This window comes from Daucus carota, chromosome 2 (genome assembly GCF_001625215.2).
Source record: "Daucus carota subsp. sativus chromosome 2, DH1 v3.0, whole genome shotgun sequence".
Lineage (NCBI taxonomy): Eukaryota > Viridiplantae > Streptophyta > Magnoliopsida > Apiales > Apiaceae > Daucus > Daucus carota.
In genome coordinates this window covers 28,174,122-28,195,951 of record NC_030382.2, presented here as the reverse complement: position 1 = coordinate 28,195,951, position 21,830 = coordinate 28,174,122, and the positions used below count along the sequence as shown (strand labels likewise).

Below are 21,830 nucleotides of genomic sequence, written 5' to 3'. Positions count from 1 at the left end.
GCATCTCGAATACATCAGTTCAAACTGTTGGAAGTGAAGAAAAAACTCAAATATCATATATAGGAATGGGGGCTCCCCCACTACCACACAGGGTAGGCGGGCCGAGCACTCAGAATTTGTTCGTAATGCGTTTGTTACTCTTGAAGGAACATTGATTAGAGTTAGAATGTTCAAAAACAGGCTGTGTGAGGAGGTGATTTACCACAATTCGGACAACTCTAGATAGCGCTTTTATGCCCTTCAAACATTCCAATATGAATAGAAAAATAGGCCTATTTCATTCTTAATTGGAGATCAGTAAACCTATTGTTTGTTCAACTTCGTCATTCTGAGCATTGGCTTGGAATCTGGGTAAAAAAAACCAATATACTGATATCTGCTATCCAATCAAAACATCAGCCACCGAGTTGTACGAGTTGTAATAAGGTATAGTATGGATTGGAGTTGTTGTTGCATACAACAATTTTTTGTCGAAAAATAGGTGAAAAATTGTTTGGTAAATTTAAAATAGTTTTGCTGAACAGTAGATCTTAGCTCAAAAGCTCCTTTTAGGAAAGCAGTTTATCCCATACTTTTACAAAAAAAACTACTTTCAGCTTTTACTAGAAACAGAAATAAATTTCACTATCAAACCTCATCAAAAATATTTGTTTACGTTATAACTCAAAATATGCAAATATCAAAAAAAATTACCAAACAACTTTCTTATTTCAACAACACTTTTTTTACCAGCAAAATAATTTTTAATAGCACTCACAAATAGACCCGGAATAAGATGGATACGTATTTTTCCAAATATAAAGAAGTCATATATTCAGTTGCATTCCATTGAAAAATATTTTCCGACAATATTTCTAAAAACCAGTGAACTTGTAAATTTTTCTTTTACAAAAATAACATTTTCATAAATTTCCTAAATTTAAAATATTAAAATATATAAAGTAAAATAACAAATATCAGAAGCCATAGGTGCTGAGCTGATATAGCTAGTTATCATATGTAGATATAAAAAGGCAAATCCGTGGGGAAGCCGGGAGCGAGGGATGAAGAATTGTCAAACCCCAGAAGCCTGTAATTCTCTTCCTTGATACAGCCGGATCATCGGACGGACTCCATAGATATCATTCACTCTTATATACATATTATACATGCTTTCGGCTGCTCTTTTCTCCTTGCTTTCTTCGCAGCTCATCAGGAGGTCAGCAATTCTCTTTTTCTTTTCTGGGTTTTTCATCTTTGTAATATTTTGCAATTTTTATTTTTGTAGATGATTTAAGATTATTCATTTTCATTTTCTGATATTAATATGTTAACTAGTCCTTATTATTTCTGTGATCATTCATTTGATATGCACACACCAAATTTATCAGCTGATCGAGAAATTTATAGACGGAGAGTTTAATTAACGTAAGATTTCAAATTTTGGATTTCAGATGTTATGGATTGATGTGTCATTTCAGATTCTAAGCTTACATTAGTGTTTGGATGTCGTGGATTTCAAATGAAATTTGAATCTAACTTTTTCTGTGTATTTAAACATGTCATTGGATCAAATCCAAGTTTCCAAACAGACCATATTCTTTTTTAAAAAAAATATTGATAATTTTCTGTATAAAATATGAAATTTATTATTGAAATTTTTAATCCGCCGCTGCTTTTACCTCTACCTGTTGATGTTTTCTATTGTATGTGTTTATTTTAGAATCCTTTCTGCAATTTATCTTGGATGGATTTTTTTTCTATTTGTGAACTAATTATGGCTGTGTGAATGTTTCGACAACAGTGTTGTGGCCGGATTATAACATGGAAAATATACCAGAAGATGAACATGTGAATCTACATGAAGAAGGACTTGAAGAGAATGATGAAAGTGTGTCATCAAATTCGCAGGATTTCCCTTTTCTCGCAGGGCTGAATCTTGTTTTACTTGTTTCTTATCTCTCACTCTCTGAGGATGAATGCTTAAGCTTAGAGGATACGGAGAAGATGGAAATTGCCACATCTCAAGAACCGAAAGACAGCATATTAAGGGTGCGGGCAGAAAAACGAAAACTACATGAGCCAAAGTTGGTTGAATCACGAGTTCAGAGGGTTCAGAGTAAAGTAAGAGATTGCAGGTACGGCCTGTGATATTTCTGTTTTTAAGTTTTTTTTAATACACAAGGCTCCTGCTATAATAGGGTATGAGAAAGGTCCGACTCACATAAACAGGTTCGTATAAGTCTAGCCTCTTTGGTCATATCAGGAAGACAAAGAAATGACTAGTTTTAGTTTGGAACACATCAACATTTGTTTTTTTTCTTTTACACATTTATATCCAATGTTTTATATGTATTGAAATCGAATCTGCCGAGGTCATCATGGTTTTGAAGCATTAGATGCTTGTTCTTTAGTGTATAACTGGTTAGGGTAATGTTCAATGTGCGACTGGAAACTTATTGGGTTAAAAAGTAAAATGGATTAGGACTCTATTATGCTGGAAAGGCAGTTACAATTTCATTTGGTTTATAACGTAGATCGGTAGAAAGAATGCGTTCTAAGATAAGGATATTTTCTTTTCCATGCCATTGGAATTGTTCCAAAGCCTTCCATCTGCACTTTAGGGTTATTAGACCAGTCAGTTGTAGGTATGCTTGCGATATTAGCAACAAAATGTAGCGTGGAATTCACATGCTTTGTTGTTTGTTGGTTGGCATTAAATAAGTTTTATTCCATTTTTTGGTCAGGCACAACAGAAGAATGTGACTAAAAGCAATATACAAGTGATAGCAAACACATCTGAATCAGTAAAACTTTAGTCTCCTCCAAGCTCGTCACGTCGAACAAAGACAGAAAAGGTAAATATATGGATCTTCTAATGAAAAAGCGACATAGTTTAGATTAGCATTACCATTGTTAAGAGAGTATCAGTACAGTTGGGTGTACATTCCCGTGTGGATCACATCCGTAAGAATGCAGGAGTCATTAATATCAACCATACGTACCTATTATGTACAACATAACAGAGAAAGAGGTGCAAACTTGATACTTGTATGAATGAACCAAGTTTTTGTAATAACAACTCATCCACTCTTTTTCTGATTTCATCTTACTGAAATGTACTTCCTAGTGTAGCCTTGTATTTTTGTCTACTTGGGTTCCACTCTGCGATCATATATGATGGATTACAGCAAAAACCAATATTAAGCTACGTTCACTATCAAAATAAACTGCGCAAATTCCAACTTAATTACTACTCTGGCACTGGATATATATAACCTGAAGACAGGATTAGATCAGGTTTTGTTTATACAGCTTAGCAGGCGTAGACAAGGGTATGCACGAAGGAGACATTGTGACGAATACTCCCCCACATCCCGTTTTATTTCCCAGCAGAAAGTGCCATTGGAAGTTTGCAACTGCTGTCAAAACAGAGGGGAAACAAAGGCCATTGCAATTGCTGTCGAAATGAGGTGATGTAGACGTAGTTAGCAGCTATAATAAAATTTTTCTTTTTTTGCTGATTCTTGTATAAACTTAAGCAGTTTCAGTCATAAAATAGAAAAAATTGAAGCCATAAAATAGTGAAATAAAACGTAAGGCATTTGATGGGTTCGAAAATAAAACGAGAAACATTTTATTGGTTCTTCATGATCACTAGGCACCAAAGAGTTTAGGGACGTGGCTGCTACCATTGAGCAGCAATCGGCGTCCCCATGTGCATAAATTAGTAATTAGTAATGGAGTGTTTCTTGGATTGTCTACTATTTTTGTACAACTGCAGGTCTAATTTCAGATTATTTATCAACCATCCAATCCTGCATTCCTACTATGTGAAAGGCAACTCCAACGGGTTCATCTTCCTTGTACACCCTGTACTCATCTTTTGATGAATTGAAACTAAAAAGACTTCCGACACTATTAATCATTTCCTATAAGTTTAAGAGCTTGAAACCTTTCCTCAAATATGAGAAGTGTATTCCTGTTCCTTCCTCGTTTCATGTTACATGAAATTCTCTGCCTATTGAAACTCTGTTAAAACATCGTTGCTTCTACATGTATGGAGAGAAAGTTAAGTTGGAGACCACCAGGTGATTAATTCATGTCCAACTTGCAGTTGGGACATTGGATTCAAAAAATTTGAAAACGGATTACAAAATTAGATTTAACTTGGGACTTAATCATTGAATATTAAAAAGTTTGCACAACAGTTAACTCTTGTTTGAATTTAATGATAAAAACGTTAGGATAATGTCTATTTGTAGTTATATGTATATAAATTTTATGAGTTGGTACTTAAGTTAGGAGTTTGCTTGATTATGTATTAGTCTATTAACCTCTCTCATATTCATTATTAAATAAAGATAGGTATTTATTTTCAGAAAAAATCATATAGAAAAAATAATACATTTCTATATGATTTTTTCTAAAGATAACTATTTATTTTTGAAACATAAGGTAAGTCATGGAGGCGTTTCAACTAAGTCCATTTAATAAAAATGTTGTATTTAGTTCAAACTCAATATTTTTAAAAAAAAAATTATCGGTATCTTTTTATGAAATTATAAAAGTGCCCCCATAAAATATAAAATATAAAGGTCTTTTTCAAAAAATTAACATTTTTTCACCATTATATACGAAATTATAGAACTGCCCATCGCCCCCATAAAATTTAAAATATGAAGGTATGTTTCAAAAAATTGATATTTTTTCAACATTATAAATTTTATAAAATTATAGAAATGCCCCCGTAAAATAATAAGCTGTATTCATATTAGATTTTGCTGTTAAATTTTTCAAAAATATAATTTTTAACTAATTTTTAATTAACTTTAATTATGTTGCCACGTATGATTTGGGTTGATCATGATTAGTCATATCAACGATAAATAACTTTAGATAATCTTTTTCATGGATTTAGTAAATTTATTGGGGTTGTTAATGAAAAGGAAAGATTAAGGATATTTAGCAAAAAAATGACAATTTGAATGGGATTTTTCGTTAATTGCTCAAGCAAGTACTCCCTCCGTCCCCTTTTACATGTCCCTTTTTAAAAAAAAAAATTGTCCCAAATTACTTGTCCACTTCTCTTTTCAAAGCAATTTTTTGTATGTTTTTTCAAAAAGTAACAACTTCCGATGTTTGACTAGCATATATATATATACACAACTCTATCTAATTTCAACTAACATTTTCTTAAGATGCGTTATTTTTCCAAAAGGACAAGTAAAAGGGGACGGAGGGAGTATGAATATACTGTTGGTTTAAAGCAAATATCCAATAACAAATATATTCTTGCTAAATTGTCCAATGGTGTGTACATACATCAAGTCCACAGCTCCGTCCTCTCCGGCGTGTTTATACCATAAACAATCCCCTTGTTGGCATCGACTGTCATATCCACTCTGTCTTTTTGCATCCAATTTATACACACATACATGCACATATATTCCCTTTCCAACTGTCAATCTTTGATCAACCCAACTTCATTTTTAATAGTATATGAAAACACCTTAACAACTTAAAAGTAGTTCACATTTGTAAGTTGCAGGTTATATAAAACCCATGGCAACCACCTTAATATTCCATTTGTTCCATTTTTTACTATATACCAAACCCATGAATACACTTATTTGACTTCCATGTATAATCCTTCTCACCAGCTGTACTTAATCATCATTTCCATATTCATTTTCCAAACCTCCTTGTATTTGATCTTATTACCATAATTGTCTTGATTCAACAATAAAACAGTGGTCAAGACTTGTTGTTCGAAAAAATTATCTTAGTCTCATGAATGTATGATCTTGATGGGATACAAGAACATCATCACTGTGATGTTCTACTTGTCACTAGTGTTTCTGTTTTCATTTATCTCAAGTAGCCTGGCAATGGGAAGTCGAGCCTATGATTCTATTGTTTTCGATGAATTTGTTAGGGAGTATGCAGAGAAGGCTGTGAAGAGACCGCGGACAGGTACTCTCTATAACATATCTCTACCGTCTAATTATTCAGGGGTGGAGGTTTCGTATATCAGATTGAAAAGTGGCAGTTTGTGGAATAGGGGGAGGAATTCGACATTGTTTATGATTCCCAAACGGATATCACCAGAGCCTTATGTCAACAGAGTTGACATGATTTTTCAGAATGTGGGGAATTTGTCGTCTTTCTATTTTGATGTCCCTAATTACACGTTTGTCGCTCCTGTGGTTGGTTTTCATGTCTACGGTGCTGATGCAAATTATTCAGGTTTGGATGGGAGTCGAATGGTTACATTCAGACTCCGGGAAGATCCAATTGTGGTTCGGTTCCCTAGTATCTCACTTGGAGAGAATGACAATGTGACAATGAAATGTGTTAGATTTGGGACTGATGGAAGTGAAGTTGAGTTTAGTAGTGTGACTGCGCCTAATTACACATGTAATGCTTATGATCAAGGTCATTTCTCTATAGTTGTGCCATCATTGCCACCACCGTCGATGAAGAAGAGGAAGAAGAGAGGGAAGGTATGGTTATGGTTGATAATCGGAGGTGGAGGGTTTATCTCATTGATTTTGTCTGGGATTCTAGTGTTTAAAATGTTGAAGACAAGGAAGATAGAGACTATGGTGAAAGAGTCAGAAAAAAGCGAGGCTTTAGATATTATTTGGATTGGAAAGAGTAAAATGCCTTCGGCCAGTATCATTAGAACACAACCAGTTCTTGAGAATGATTATTTTCCTTGATTCTACCTTTTGCTCTCTATTTTTCCTCACCTAGTTTAGATATTCTTTCAGTAGTTCATCACAATTCTTCAAGAGTAAATATACATTTGAACTTGTTATATATAATGAATAAATTGTCTACAGATGGGCTTCTTTTTTGTTTTGTTTTGGTTTTAGAGGTAAACCAGCAGAAGAATGTGGGAAGCTCATTCAAGCAGGGTAGTAATGTTTATTTAGGAAGTGGATTTGAACATTTAATTTTTATTCTTAAGACTGTCTTAGCAGATGGATGATTCATCACCTTCTAGACTACTTCCCTAATTTTCTCAACCAATAGGTTGGATATCACAAAATTTATGAAAATCGAAAGGAGGATCAAAGTACGAACCACTAAGAATGGCTTCCGTCACAATCTTGTTTGCAGCTTCTGTGGCATGAATTCCATCCCAACTAACATAATTGTGTGGATCGCTACAAGCTTGTGCAGTTACATTTCTTCCATCAAGAACCTTGGTGTTTCCACAAAACACTTTAGGATTAAATTTGTGTTTATTACCCTCAACTCCACAGCATGCTGTTGGACCGTGCCTCAATCCTAAAAAATTATATAAAAATCAATTGGAACATTTATACCAGAAAATAAAATAACAAAATACAGACTTTGGCGACAGTTTGGAAATCAGTGCAGACACTGCAAAAACACTTACCATGATGAGTAGGGTGTTGGAAGAGCTCGAGCATCACAGAATGGATGTCAACGTATATAACATCAGCATTGGAGAGTTGTTTCTTGACTTGGAACAAAGTATCTTTGAGCATTGTGTTGTATTCCACCACTGCATTGTTGTACGATATCAAGCATCCGAATTGATCAACATCAGATTCGTCATGGGGGAGCTCTTCTAAAAATGCAGGGTAGCAACCAATTGGTGCAATATTTAGCACCATAAACGTTCTTCCTCCCATTCCATTTATTTCCTTCCGGTTCCCATAATCAAAATTAGTGCCCTCTAGTTAATGTGCTCTATATAAACTTTGATGTAAAATGGTTGATGTATGAGGTAAGATTTAATTGCAAATACTAAACACATCAAAAAAAAAAAGTTTGTTTAGTTGTTGCATGTACTAACCTTAATTGCATAAGCAATTTGATCAACTACATCAGGAAGATATTGTTGTACTCCTTTTATGCCAATTGCTGCCAAGTTCCCCGTGAAATCGTTCTGGCCGATATAAAATACATACAGAGATTTCTTAAGCACACTGTGATGAGGAAGTTTGGTTCCTCCTGCCAAAAATTTATGATAATAATAATTTTTTGATAATATGATCATTTCCGAGCTATTAAACATAATCATATTGATAAAAATGGTGTTACCTCTGTGGGAGTGAGGTTGATGAGTCAGGAAATTGAGTTGCTTGAGTTGATTGAGCTGAATGGCAAGATAGAAAGGGCTGACACCACTAACAAACAAGGAAGTATAGGGTTGGAGAACTGTGGATGCAAGTGTTGCAAAGTTGGCTCCATGTCTAAAGTTTGATCCAATTGATTGTAAATATGGACTAAGAAATGGCACTCCTATTGCTTCAGCTGCAACAAATTTTCTATGGCAGATAAATTATTGTAGATTCATGTCTCATAAGGTTAAAAAAAACATGTATACACTTAATGACTAATTGACTACTTCCTCTCATGAGTCATACTCCTCCACCTGTTCTTGATTATCAGAGTTTTTCGCATGCATTTTGAATTTTTTTGACCATATAATTAAAAATATTTTTTTTCTTTTTTTTGAATAAACATATTAAATCAATATTTTTTTTCACATTTTTTTTTACAAAAATAATATATTTAATTATATGGTCAAAGCACCTTTAAATGTAGGTCAAGAAGTCAAAATAGAGAGTATAAATATTAGCGTATTCTAATAAATTGAAGATTTATCTCGTCCATTCAGATCTTGCGTCACCCGCATATAAAATATGTTTTCACTATTATTATTTGTATCTACTTGATCATGGTGTCTCGTCTTATCTATATTACCCTCACGTCATATAGTTTTCGGTTACTTGATCATAGCGTCTGCACAAAACTTCAATAATTTGTTAACACCGCAGTCTCTTCCAGATCCAACTTACTTTTTTTTTTAGAGGCAGATCGAGCTTATTTAAGTTCTATGCGGAACCAAAACAAAGGACCAAAATATGAAAGGGATTACAAACGAAATGGGGAGGATGTGTGGAAGGAGAATTGATTGGCAACTACCATCTGATTCCCTCTCTGCTACAATAATGCATGAGATGAGGTAGTGACATGTTCATACCAACATTAGCCCAGCCGGTCCTATCTCCATGCAGTGCATGATACACATATGGACCATACACCCACTTGAGCTCAATAATTATTATACATCAATGTTTAAATGTACTCACTCCTCCGAGGACCATCCTAACTAGTAACTACACCCAGTCTTCGGTGAGTTATGGAACAAGGATTTATTGTGATTAATCAGCGATTTTTAGAACAAAAGTTGCTTGATCAAGTTTGTTTATTTTTCTTATTCATGATATGGAAAAATATACAGAACAAAGGCAATAAATTTATGAGACTAGTTAGTAGAGTGAGTGTAAATGGTAAAAAATAAATAAAAAGGAAGATGAGATACCCAAGAAATCAATGATAAGCCTGCCATCAGAAGCCCGGCCAGAAGGTTTCTTGAAATAAGTCATGCCATAGGGAGGTCCCTGCGCCGGAAATGCTGCCCAGAACCCACCGGTATCGGAGTTGGAGTCACCGAAGTTGAAGATTGCCTCAAATTCACATTTTGATTCACTCAAACTTCCCATCATGCCCATTATTACCAACGCCATCACCAGGGCCACCCCAGATTTCAGATTGCAACTCATTTTCTTCATATATCTTAGTATCTGTCACAAGATATATTGCTCTTAAACAGAGAGAGAAAGAGAGAGGGGGAGGGAGAGAGGCTTTTGATTAGTGAAAACTGGCTTGGCATTATATAGGGGAGGGATGAACGTAAAATATTGCTAAATTCTAAGAATTAACACATGGCAGTAGCCAGTATGGCACTTATGTCGTGGGGGTGTGCGTAAATAAATTCATGCGGTAAAAAGACGTCCTCTTAAAATCAGGATATTACATATTTTTTCTCACTCGAAACTTTGTAAATGTGTTTTTGTCTTCGGTGAAATTCAACTCTAACATCATTTTAAGCGATCAGCTAAAGAATCTTGAGATATTAGTAAAAGTTTTCAGCAGATAATTATATTAAAAATGTTATGCACTCTAATTTAAATGAAGAATGAGTTTTTGCTTCTACACCGAAATAAATCAAGAGATGCGAGATGCAGATGATGTGTACTGTATACAACTTGTTATGATATTTTTCTCAGATTTCAAGAAGTTGATGATGCCTTCATTGCCTTGTCTCAGAAAAAACAGTTTCAGAATACCTCTTCAGCACATATAACAATAAAGTATAACAAAAAGTGGACTTAAAGGAGGATACAAACACATGGAAAAAAACCCTTTGCGTTTTCTTTTTCTCCCGACGCCGGCTGGGAGTGAGCATGTCCAATGACGTTGCCTGTAATTATCGGTTAAATTGGACATGTTAGATATTATGTAAAATTTGTTGAACTTGTAAGAGCATCTCCGACGGCGTTGGCTATAATCGTTGGCTAAATGGGACTTGTAAGACATTATGTAAAATTTGTTGAATCTGTAAGCCATTTTGCTTCAGTAGTATTGGCTATATTGGTTGGCTATAATTTAAAAATAGTATGTTATTAATATTTTAGATTGTTAAAATAGAATATATCAGTTTAATACGGTAATAAATGATGTGCAATCTTCCTAGCTACAGATTTCTTACAGACCTGTAGAGGTTCGACAAATTTAGTCATCCATAGGAGGTTGGCTAAAATTATAGACAACAGTTGAGTATGGTTGGAGTATGAATTTTTCAAGCTGTTGGCTAAATTTTTTATTTTTGGCATACCAACTCATATTTTAGCTAAAGATTTTGAATGGTTGGAGATGCTCTAAGACATTATGCTTCAATCGTATTGGCTATATTGATTGGCTATAATTTAAAAATAATATGTTATTAATATTTAAATTGTTATAAGTAGAATATATTAGTTTAATATGGTAATAAATAATGTAATCAGCAGGAAGGAGGAAAATAAATTGCGAGATATGACGTGAAATTCCCTGCAGATCTGTAGTGGTTCGACAAATATAGTCATCCACAAGGGATGACTATAATTATAGATAAGGGATTGCTATGGTTGTAGTGCTGTTTTTTGTGGCCATTTGTTATAATTTTTAATTTTGGTACGTCATCTGGACTTTTAGCTAAGGGTTTCTCATGGTTGGAGATGCTCTTAAACTTTATAGTCGACGGAGTTTCGTCGAATCCCAAACTCTTTTACTTGTTTTATTTGTTTTGTTTTCTTCAGTAATCTTCTTTTTCGGGGAAGGATTTCTATCCTTTGATTAAATTTGGTTTGTTTTTTCTACATCTACATCATCGAAGTTTTTGATTTACCTTTTTCCTTCGATTAAACCGAAGCTTATCGGATTCGAGAGTTAGTCGCCTATATTGTGGTTTCGACTATCAGATCTAAGTTGTCTTTTTTTTAAGAAGATCTAAGTTTTTTTTTTCACTTGTTTTCAGTTTGCTTTTATTTCGATTTTTGACTTATATTTTCAGCTAGTTTTCTCTCCTTGGTTTGAGGTTTGTTTACGCTTATTGATTGTAAACAAGGGTCTTGATTTGGTGATAAAATTTTGTATGAAATCAGTTCTGGTTAATAGCTTAAACGATAGGTCTATCGAGATATGATGAAGAGATATCAAAGAATGTGAATGCCTGAATTAGGTAATTGTATTTGTATATACATTATCTTTAAAATATATATCGTTTATCAGTCGCTTGAAGGCGATTACAATTTACTATTTCTTCGACTCGATCATTTGCGTAAATGTATATATTTTTCATTATTAAATTAAAACCTTTGTTTCAAAATAATAAGGAGTAGTTAAAGAAAAACTGTAAACTCATCGAGCCTAAAAAGTAAAGTGTGTTGTGATAAGAAAGGAAAAACAATAAAGTTTGGGTAATCAGATCTAAGCCGAAAAGGCCGTAAATAGAATATTTGTTCCAACCCAGTCCTGATTAATTTGTTCTAAAATCTGATCCGACTAGAGTAATTGAGTTACTTATGGATCAAATTTGAATTAAAATCGATCTCATCATATATGATCCAATCTGATCCGAGCATATTATATATATAAATTAGAAACAAATACTATAATAAAAACTAGAAACATCATTATCACTGTATTTATGTTAGTGATTATCTTTTTCAACTCTGGTCAAAAATAAAAATAAAATCTTCCTCAACTCAATGGATTTAGTTGACATCTCCACCCACGCCTCCAACCCACCATTCACGTCGTCACCACCAAAACCACCAGCCCTCTCCCAAACACATTGTCGTCACTTTGTCCCGCCTCTCATCTCCTTTCTTTCCCGCATCCCAGTATCATTACCCTGCTCTACTCCCATCACCACTTTAGTTTATCTGCCGTCGAAACTACCGGCCGATTTCAACCCAGCTCCATCCCTGCTCATCCCTCACCCCACCCATCCCCTCCATGAACTTTATTTTCACTCTTTTCTCCTTTCTTCTCTTTCTCCCTCTCCCTAGATCTCCCTTCAGCCCCCTAGTTGCAATGAATCGACGGAATTTGGTGATAGACAAAATTGATGACGGTGGCCGGAATCAACGGTTGTGGTGATGAGTAGTGGTTGACTTGTATATATGTATTTATTTAGTTTTAAAAAGGTCGAGTAATCATTAAATATAATTGTTGCAATCACTAAAATCACGCTCTCTAACGGTAAATAAACAATTTAAATACACATTCTAACATCTACAACAATTAAATCAAATATTCACATGAATTCAAATAATATTGCAAATAATATATTTACTCGCAAAATTGTATATTCACTTAAACCTCAATTGCTTGAAATTTCCTTTTCTTTAGAAATAATAAAATAATCACTTGCAAAATTTGAAATTTTTTAAATAACTCAAAAAATAAAAAATCGGATATTTTTAAAATTTAAGTTTACATAAAATAATTGGTACAAGCAAATATCAGTTAAAATTATGAATATAAAAAATAATTTTGAATTATCTTGAAATCTCAAAATAATGATTTTAATAAAAATCAGCATTAAATGCTCACATGAATTCAAATCCAAAAATGCACATGAATATATAATGCATTTAATAGTTAGTCACATGATTGCACACATTTTCAAATAAACTACACATAAAAATATTATCCACATGATATTTCAAAGAATAAAATTCTCGATTGTTTTAGACTTGGAATTACTTAAATAAATAACTAATTGTTTTTGAAAATTCATCAAACTAGAATAATATTAAAAATAAATATTTCTCCTCTTTTGATAAAATTAATAACAACTAATAAATATTTGAAGAAATATCCGAGTCATCACAGACTTCTCCTCTTATAAGGATTCCGCCCTCGAAATCTGTGAAGAAAGAACCAACCAGAACATATTATTGCTTGTGATTCACATCGTGATCAGTTGTTGTAGTTGTACTCTTGTGCGAAATCTTAAAATGTATTGACTATATTAGCTCATATTAATCTGACTGACATCAACACTTTTGACATCTATTGGAAAAAATATACAAATTCATTATTCAATAAAAAATTAATTTTTAATATAATTTATCTAATAAGATGGACAAAATAATAAACAATCCTAATCATGTGTTTTTTAACAAAATGATCTTAATCTAATTATGTGATTGTGAACACAATGATACTAATTTATCCGAAAATACAAGCTCCAATAGTTGATCATGAAGGACCCAACTACAAGAATGATATCAACACACGCAAGCCCGCACCCACACACCCATCCACACACTGAATATACAAATAATTTTGGTAATTTGAAATTATGAATAAAAATTTCAATTCCATACTTTTTACAAAGTAAATTTTAGGTTTTTTTCATAAATACTCAAGTCTAGGAAATATTTTGCAATACTATCATTTTCTAAGAAAAATTGTAAAAATATGTTTTTTCAAAAATAAAATTACAAAAATACGATTTTGAATACGCAACCATATTTGCAACTACCAACAACCATATTTGCAACAATGAATGTAACTTTTAGAAAAAAAATTTTAAATCACATTTAATTGCATAATAAGTTGTCATTGGTTGCAAAGATTCAATGAGTACCCCTGGGGGCTAATAATAATATCACAACTTAAAGACAAAAAATCAACTAAAACAACTCAAAATCAAATCAAAGCAACCATCAGCAACCAATACTTACAGTCTATTTATATCTCTATACTTCTCTCTCTTTCTCAATCTTCCTTCTCGTCTCCTTCGTTTTGACCCTGCCACTTTGCCAAACTCCGATAACCTATCAACACTGACACACTACCGATAAACAAAGAAACCGTCGTCAGCAATCAACCCTACAAATACATACAACCATCAACCACCAACAACACAATCACACATACAATCATACACACAGTACAGTTACCTTTGATCAAGTTTAAATCAATTTTTTATTTCTCAAAAATATGAAACCCAATTCACCCTACCGATTGAGAGAGGGTGAGGGTAGGGAAATAGAGAAAAAGAGAGCCCAATTCATTTCATAGACTGAGAGAGGGGTGAGGAGAGGGATGGGGAGATAGAAAGGAGAGGCGTAAAGAGTGAGAAGAGAGGGGATGTAAATTACCGTATATTTGAAAACTAGTGGTAGGTTTTTAGAATAAACGTAAATCTGCAAGTTTTTCAAGGTGATAGTATTATTGTAATTAATATATTATAAAGAGGGGTTTTATATCAAACTAGCCACCGGTTGTGTCAAAATATCTCACTTGACACCCCCCCCCCATCTCATCGTGGACTCATAAACGCCACTATAAATCAAATATATATCATTTTACCTACATGACTATTCATACCTCTTTACTTAATCATTTATCAAAAATCAATGATTATTTTTATAACAAAACCACTTCGAATATATTTATAATTATCTCTAGTATTTATCAAAATAATTTGGGAATTCCTAAAGCAACATAGCTAGAGTGATCACATAAATATATATTTATAGCTATATTTTTTTTAACTACATGACTATGTTGCTTTAGAATTTTTCAAATTATTTTGATAAATACTAGACACAATTACAAACGTACTCGAAGTGGTTTTGTGATAAAAAAAAAACAAACGGTTGATTTTTGATAAACGATTAAGTAAAGATGTATGATAGTGATGTGGCTAAAATGATATATATTTGGTTTATAGTGGCTTAAATGAGTCTCCGATGAGATTAGTGGGTCAAGTGAGATATTTTGACAGAACGGGTGGCCAGTTTGATATAAAACCCTCTGCTATATTAGATAAATTCCCTAAAATTTAGGTATATGACTAATATTATTAATAATCAAATAAAAAAAACCCTAATGAGAGTCGGCCACCATTCATAACTATCATCCATCCTTCACCGCCCCCTTCTTCCATCAAATCCACATCCGTCCCATCCATCCATGTCATCCTGTTTCCTCCATTTCTAAATCTTTAATTTCTATTATAATAATATTCAATAAAATCAAGATCTAAATCATTTTGGGTGTGATCTTGTTACACATACCCATCTTTTCGGGTTGTTGATTGTCCCCAATTTTTGGGTGTATGTCTTGTTACGTTTTTGATTTGTTGTCATGTTGTTAAGAATGATTTCTACGGTGTATTGGGAGATCTGGGCAACCCGCTTCAAAGCTGGATTGTGGTACGTATCGCGAGAGCTCACCTCGCACAACAAAGGATTGTTCAATATATGGGGCATCTGTACCCCCAACCTCAGTTGGTGTAACCGATGGATATGAACACTAGTCTATCACCGGTTTTTTATGTGCGCAGGTCAATTGTGATTCTACTATTTTCAGTGATGTTGGTGTCAACTGGATTACTCGAGAAACTTTTGTAATCATTTTTATCATCAAAAATATTTATATTCTATCTGTTAAGCAATCTGAAAACAAAGCAGCTATTTGTTTAGTTCGGTTTTTGTTTCACAATCAGGTTGTAGTTGTCAGTTTGGGAGTTTGTCCCGACTGTGTTCTTATATTTTATGTTCAATAAGATTGTAAAAAAAATAAATCAAATACATGAATTATTATCAATTATTTATGAAATTATTAAAAGTGAAATAGCGAGTACTTAACTAACAAACACAAGGGCAATAGCGTCAAGGAAAATATCCCCACACCTTTTGGGGCTTCCACGCAACAACACTTCTTCACTTTATTACAATAAACACACACACCCCTAATTGAATTCAATCAAATTGAAATAATCTGAATCCACAAACCAAAAAGAAATCCGATCTAGGGTTCCACCATGCCGAAGAACAAGGGAAAGGGAGGCAAGAACCGCAAGCGAGGCAAGAACGAGGCCGACGACGAGAAGCGCGAGCTCGTCTTCAAAGAAGACGGCCAGGAATACGCTCAAGTCATGCGTATGCTCGGTAACGGCCGCTGCGAAGCCATGTGCATCGACGGCACCAAGCGTCTCTGTCATATTCGCGGCAAGATGCACAAGAAGGTCTGGATCGCCGCCGGCGATATTATTCTCGTCGGATTGCGTGATTATCAGGACGATAAGGCCGATGTGATTCTCAAGTATATGCCGGATGAGGCGAGGTTGTTGAAGGCTTACGGTGAGTTGCCGGAGAATACCAGGCTTAATGAAGGTATTACTGGGGGACTTGATGAGGAGGATGAGAATGCTGCTGATGATTACATCGAGTTTGAGGACGAAGATATTGATAAAATCTAGATTTTCGTTTATTTATGCTGTTTGTGTAATGTGTTTATCTATTATATCGTGATGAATCGAATAAATCGGAGACCTAATTTATCTATGGAATTATGGTTTGAAGCCAGTTTTCAGTCTCTTGTTGTGTCATTTTATATTTTCAATTCAACAGCAAAGTGATTTCAGCTTTTATTATATCGGTATTAGCTTTGTTTAGAGTCTGATTTTGTAGGAATGCATATAGAGTTAAATGCCTCTGTTGTTTTCGCTTATCTTTTTACATCTATAAATTCTGTTTTGTGTTGTGCTTTGGTGTATGGTTCTAGACTCTACCAGTGAGATTTTGTTGATGTTCAAAGTGTCAGCTTACAGCTTTCGTTCCTATTGTGAGTCATTCTTTGGTTGTGTGAATACAAGGATTCGGTAACAGGTCTATACTCGTTTGCTTCACTACCACTTTTGTTGTTCCAAGTGTCTTCATACATCTGTATGTTTAGTTGTAAGTTATCCCTTTGTTTAGTCGATACAAAATCAAGTTGATGACCTAATGATTATTGTTCTGGATGTGTTCTTACAATCGTTTCATTTTTGGATTATGAGTTGTCTGTTTTTGTGAATTAAAGGTTAGCAGTTCAGCTAATTGAGGTATATGGTTGGTGAGTTTTTTTGTCTGAGAAGTTTGTGTAGTGAAAATGTCTTATGATGTTGTGGCGTGCGGTGGTTAAAAGTTTTTAAGTTCTTTTTTTTTTTGTGAAAGAAAGAATAAGATGCTTTTCTGACCTGAAGCTGCGAATGAGTATTATTAACTTTGCCGATTGATGTATCTCTTATGTGCCAGAATAATTTTCCTGTTTAGTTATTCTTTTATCTGAGAATATAACTTAAGTTTGTCGTCATTTATTTATTGTATCGACATCTGAGTGGCTTGCATAAACAGCAATCAAGATGATATATGCGCTGTTTATGGCTGAATTAAGTCATGAATATAACTAGCATATTAGCATGAACCTTTAGCCTTTCCTTGTATTGTTTAGGATGGTAATATTATGTAACAAACATACTAATGATGAAAGGTGAGTAGCTGCGGAAACTTATTTAAAGGGTAATGTTTCTGGCCTCTGGGCATCTCCTCAGAGGTAAGTGATGCCTTGAGGTTTGTATAGGATACATAGCGAGCTCACAAGAACATGTCATTCTAAATAACAGAAAGGAGTAAAAGAACTGAAGTGTATATCTTCTGTGAGATTGTGCAGAAAATGAGTTGGGGTTAAGGAATGAAGAATGAGCAGCAGGAAAGAATAAGGATTCGGTATGTCAAAAAAGGTTCCACCGATTGTGTAGAAAATGGGTTGGGGCTGAGGAATGAAGAATGAGCAGAGGAGAGAATCAGGATTTGGTGTGTCAAAAAAAAAAGGTTCTACCGAGAATTGAACTCGGGTTACTGGATTCAGAGTCCAATGTCCTAACCGCTAGACCATAGAACCTGTTGACTTCTTTCATTTACGGAATCACTTAGTTCGAAGAGTCCATTTTGGAGCTCAGCCCAGACCTTGGATGTTGAAATGTAAACAACGACCAGCGACTGTATAAAAAGCCCATGACTTATACCCAGCTATTGTAAATCACAGAGAACAGTCCGAGACGAGTCATTATAAGTTTATAATTAAGATTATTTGGCTGGGCTGATCAACTAAAATAAAATTGATAAGTATTAAATCATATTAAACTAATTTGGGTTGAAATTGAAAATGAAAACTTTAAAAATTGAACCAGCTTAAATAGTTTTTTGTTAACAATTTATCCCTCCATCTCAAAATAAATTTCCTCCATTTAAAATAAATAGACTTTCAAAAATCAAATTGATCCGTTCTTGACTGTAAATGAAAATTTGTTATTTTATAATTTTCAGACATATATATATTTTAAAATATATCAAGCATACTTTCTTTTTTATAAACAAATGGTTTTGTTACTACAAAACACTTAACAAAATAAGCTTTAGAATTCAGTCGGGACAAACTCTCAACTATCACTTATAAAACAAAAAATGAGTAAAATAAATAATCATTTTGGTTTCAAATCGCTTAACACATAAAATATCCAAATTCTTTAATTTAAAAAGTATCACAATGACATATCGAGTAATCTCGACCAATTCAATCCGCTAATGCTAGTATTTGATTGTTAGCGGAATGAAATAGAGGTTTTGGGTCAAAAAGCTAATTTCCAAAAAGCTACTTTGAGGAGTTTTTTGGTAGGTTTTGATATGTGTCACAAAAAGTTAATCAAACAACTATTTACCAAACAATTTTACAATAAATCGTTAATCCAATCCACTAGTCAAAACATCAAATATCTAATATATCAGTTAAGCGCTGACCGCTAATTTCCAAACACATCCTATATCTATTGTGTAACTAGTAGCATGATAATTGAACATCACATAACAATCATCTGTCACCCATGAACTGATGTTCGGGTAACAAGTGACTCCAAAATATGAACATTTTTTGTGTAAGAGGCTCTCGTGATATTCCCTCAATCAATACAAGACTTATAGATACTCAAATACCAAATAAATGTTTGGGATAAAATAAGAGATTCAACAATGATAAAGATAACATTTCGTTATCTCCCAGGATGTCAAAAAAAAACGGAAGGAGTAATAAATGTGATAATTATTTTTCCTTAAAAATAGTTAAGTTTTTTTTTTATGAAAAAGAAAAAGCTAAGTTTTACTCACTAAATTAATAAATAGGTTTAGTTTATCAATTCATTAATATCTCTCCGATTATAAAAATCTTGAAACAATTTCTTTTAAGCATGTTGAAAAATATTAATTTATTAGAAATTGTACTCTGTTCTGTTTTCCAATAAGATAGGTATTATGGATGGCAGGAAAATCCGATCCGAATGGATATCCGACCGTTTCGAGCCGAATAGATTTTACCGAACTCGATATTTTGGATTTGGATTTGGATTGGATTTTTAGACCCGGACAGGTTTGGATTTGGATATTAGGTATTCGTATCGAAACCCGACATCCGATCCGAACCCAAAACCCGAAAAAATTCAAATATCTTTTTTTCTTGTCATAAAATATCTAAACATATATGTATGTATGTATAGAATATACTAATGCATTTTTTTCAATTTTAAATATACTAGATTTTGCTTATAATACACACACATGTGAGTAGAAAATTAATTCAATAATGAAATGTATACGGCATCTAAAAAACAGTCGCGTTGAACAAACATAAAACTGATGATATAAAAATGATAAAGTATAAAATGTGAATGTATATATTTTTGGGTGAGGTTTTTTTTGTTTAACCAATGAATTATTTTTAAAATTTCAAACTCTATACAGTGAAGATTTGTGTTTAGAAAATATTAAATACGGTTTGAGATTTTATTAATGTATAATACTTTATTGTTAGTGTAGTTTAATTTTAAATGTAGTGAAATTTAAGGTCAAAAAATCAAAAATAAATTTTTCATAATACTACTTACATTTTGGGATTCGGGTTTTGAATAAACACGAACTCGATCCGAAACCCGTGGATTTGGATTTGATATGTGAAACCCGATTGGATTTGGATTTTAAACATAATCTAGATTTGAATTTGGATATCTCATATATCAGAACCGATCCAGTGCGTAGCTACGTTCATCACAGGGGGTCAGTTGCACCCCCTCACCCTTTAATATCCTCTTATATATATTATATAAAATTTAATTTTTTGATTTTTGACCCCCAATAAATAAATTTTTTGACCCCCACACATAAAAAATTTGATCCCAAAAGTGAATAAATTATTAAAAAAATGAAATCATCTTTTCTATGCCTAAGGACACACAATAGTCATAGATTTTCATGAGAATATAGTAAATTTTGATTGGTGGATGAATAATAAATGTTAATGTGTCTCATGTTTTCACCCCAATTTCAACAAAAAAAAGCCATTTTCATGAGAGTTGGTGCTTATTAATGGGACCGTTTGGGTAAGCTTAAAAAAGTTCTTCTTGCTTAAAGTAAATAAGTGGAGTAGGAGTGAGAAGTAAATTAAGAGTTACAAGTGACTAAACTGTTTGGGGAAGAAGGAGAAGTCCTAAAACAAAAGCTAATATTTTCAACTTCTTATAAGTGCTTCCGGCTTTTTACACAAACGAGTCCAAAAAAGTAGAAGCCGGCTTCTTATCGAGAGAAGCCATAAGTGCCAATAGCCAAATAGGCACATTGTGTACCCTTGGACACACATTAAAAAGACCGATTTTTTTATGAGATTGTTTTTCGACCCCCTGGCTATGTTTTCGCTATGTTTTCTGGCTACGCCTCTGAACCGATCCGACCCATAGTCATCCCTAACGGGTATTCATGGTGAAATTTGAAAAACAGAAATGATAAAGTATGAAAAATGAAATCTGGAATCCTTACCAAACAACATAGTAGTCTAGATTTGAAGGAACCAAACCAAACCACTCATTAATCTGAAACATCACCATCAGTACGAGAGCAAGCCACAGTTTCCACAACATTAGGTTAACCACCAAAAATTATTGGTTCATCAAGGTCCCTTTTCCCACATTCTTTATTCATCCAAGTAGGGACTTGGAAAACGAAAGAAAAACGGCCCAATACATTTATCTGTCTCAATTCTCACACACATGCATCGAATCTCTCATTATATTTCAGGGACTTGTCTTTCTCAGAACAGGATTCATTATGTCATAGTCAGTCGTTTTCTACATCATATATAATTCTGTTTACAATGGTCTTTTGTTTTCAGCATTTGTGCTGTACTGTTCAATGAGTATCCTCATCATTGTGGACAGCAATGTAAATGGATTTCTTTTGCATTTCATCGCGGGATCTATGGATTTGCAGAGATGCCTGGGAATCAACGTTTTTTCCAAGAAGATGATTTATGTAGTTTCTGACATTCCTTAACATTAGATGATCTCTGATCCTGATTACTGACCTCACATGATTAGGACCTTTGCCGTAGACATTTTGGTTCTTGGACAAAAACTTGTCAAATGAACTTGGAACCAAAGCTGCAGAGGACGCAACAGGCGAATTCAACAGGATGATTAATTCCGTGTCTGAGACGAGTATCACATTGCCTGTCAAGATCAGAACTACTGACCAGTTATCAGACAGGCTGAATTATAATCCAATATAAGTTTTCTTTCTTCATCATGCCACAAA

The 21,830-nt window shown here is 33.6% G+C and overlaps 3 protein-coding genes, 1 long non-coding RNA gene and 1 other non-coding gene across 5 annotated transcripts; 3 read left to right on the top strand and 2 right to left on the bottom strand.

Moving 5' to 3' along the window:
• Positions 1 to 980: 980 nt before the first annotated feature.
• On the top strand, positions 981 to 3,086 carry LOC108206856 (uncharacterized). Its single transcript, XR_001804182.2, has 3 exons — positions 981 to 1,198; positions 1,784 to 2,117; positions 2,727 to 3,086. It is a non-coding gene; the product is annotated as an uncharacterized LOC108206856 (long non-coding RNA).
• A 2,703-nt stretch (positions 3,087 to 5,789) lies between these two features.
• On the top strand, positions 5,790 to 6,704 carry LOC108207289 (uncharacterized). Its single transcript, XM_017377747.1, has one exon. It carries the CDS (start codon positions 5,790 to 5,792, stop codon positions 6,702 to 6,704), a length of 915 nt encoding a protein of 304 aa, XP_017233236.1.
• A 188-nt stretch (positions 6,705 to 6,892) lies between these two features.
• On the bottom strand, positions 6,893 to 9,873 carry LOC108205844 (GDSL esterase/lipase At4g01130). The gene is made up of 5 exons (XM_017375936.2): positions 9,350 to 9,873; positions 8,062 to 8,274; positions 7,814 to 7,971; positions 7,391 to 7,661; positions 6,893 to 7,278 (listed from the first exon to the last, which is right to left on the bottom strand). Exons 1-5 carry the CDS (start codon positions 9,597 to 9,599, stop codon positions 7,010 to 7,012), a joined length of 1,161 nt encoding a protein of 386 aa, XP_017231425.1. The 5' UTR covers positions 9,600 to 9,873; the 3' UTR covers positions 6,893 to 7,009.
• A 6,180-nt stretch (positions 9,874 to 16,053) lies between these two features.
• LOC108206626 (eukaryotic translation initiation factor 1A) lies at positions 16,054 to 16,752 on the top strand. The gene has a single exon (XM_017376993.2). The coding sequence runs from the start codon at positions 16,199 to 16,201 to the stop codon at positions 16,634 to 16,636; it is 438 nt and encodes a 145-aa protein (XP_017232482.1). The 5' UTR covers positions 16,054 to 16,198; the 3' UTR covers positions 16,637 to 16,752.
• Positions 16,753 to 18,027: 1,275 nt separating this feature from the next.
• TRNAQ-CUG (transfer RNA glutamine (anticodon CUG)) lies at positions 18,028 to 18,099 on the bottom strand. Its single transcript has one exon. It is a non-coding gene; the product is annotated as a tRNA-Gln (tRNA).
• Positions 18,100 to 21,830: the final 3,731 nt, after the last annotated feature.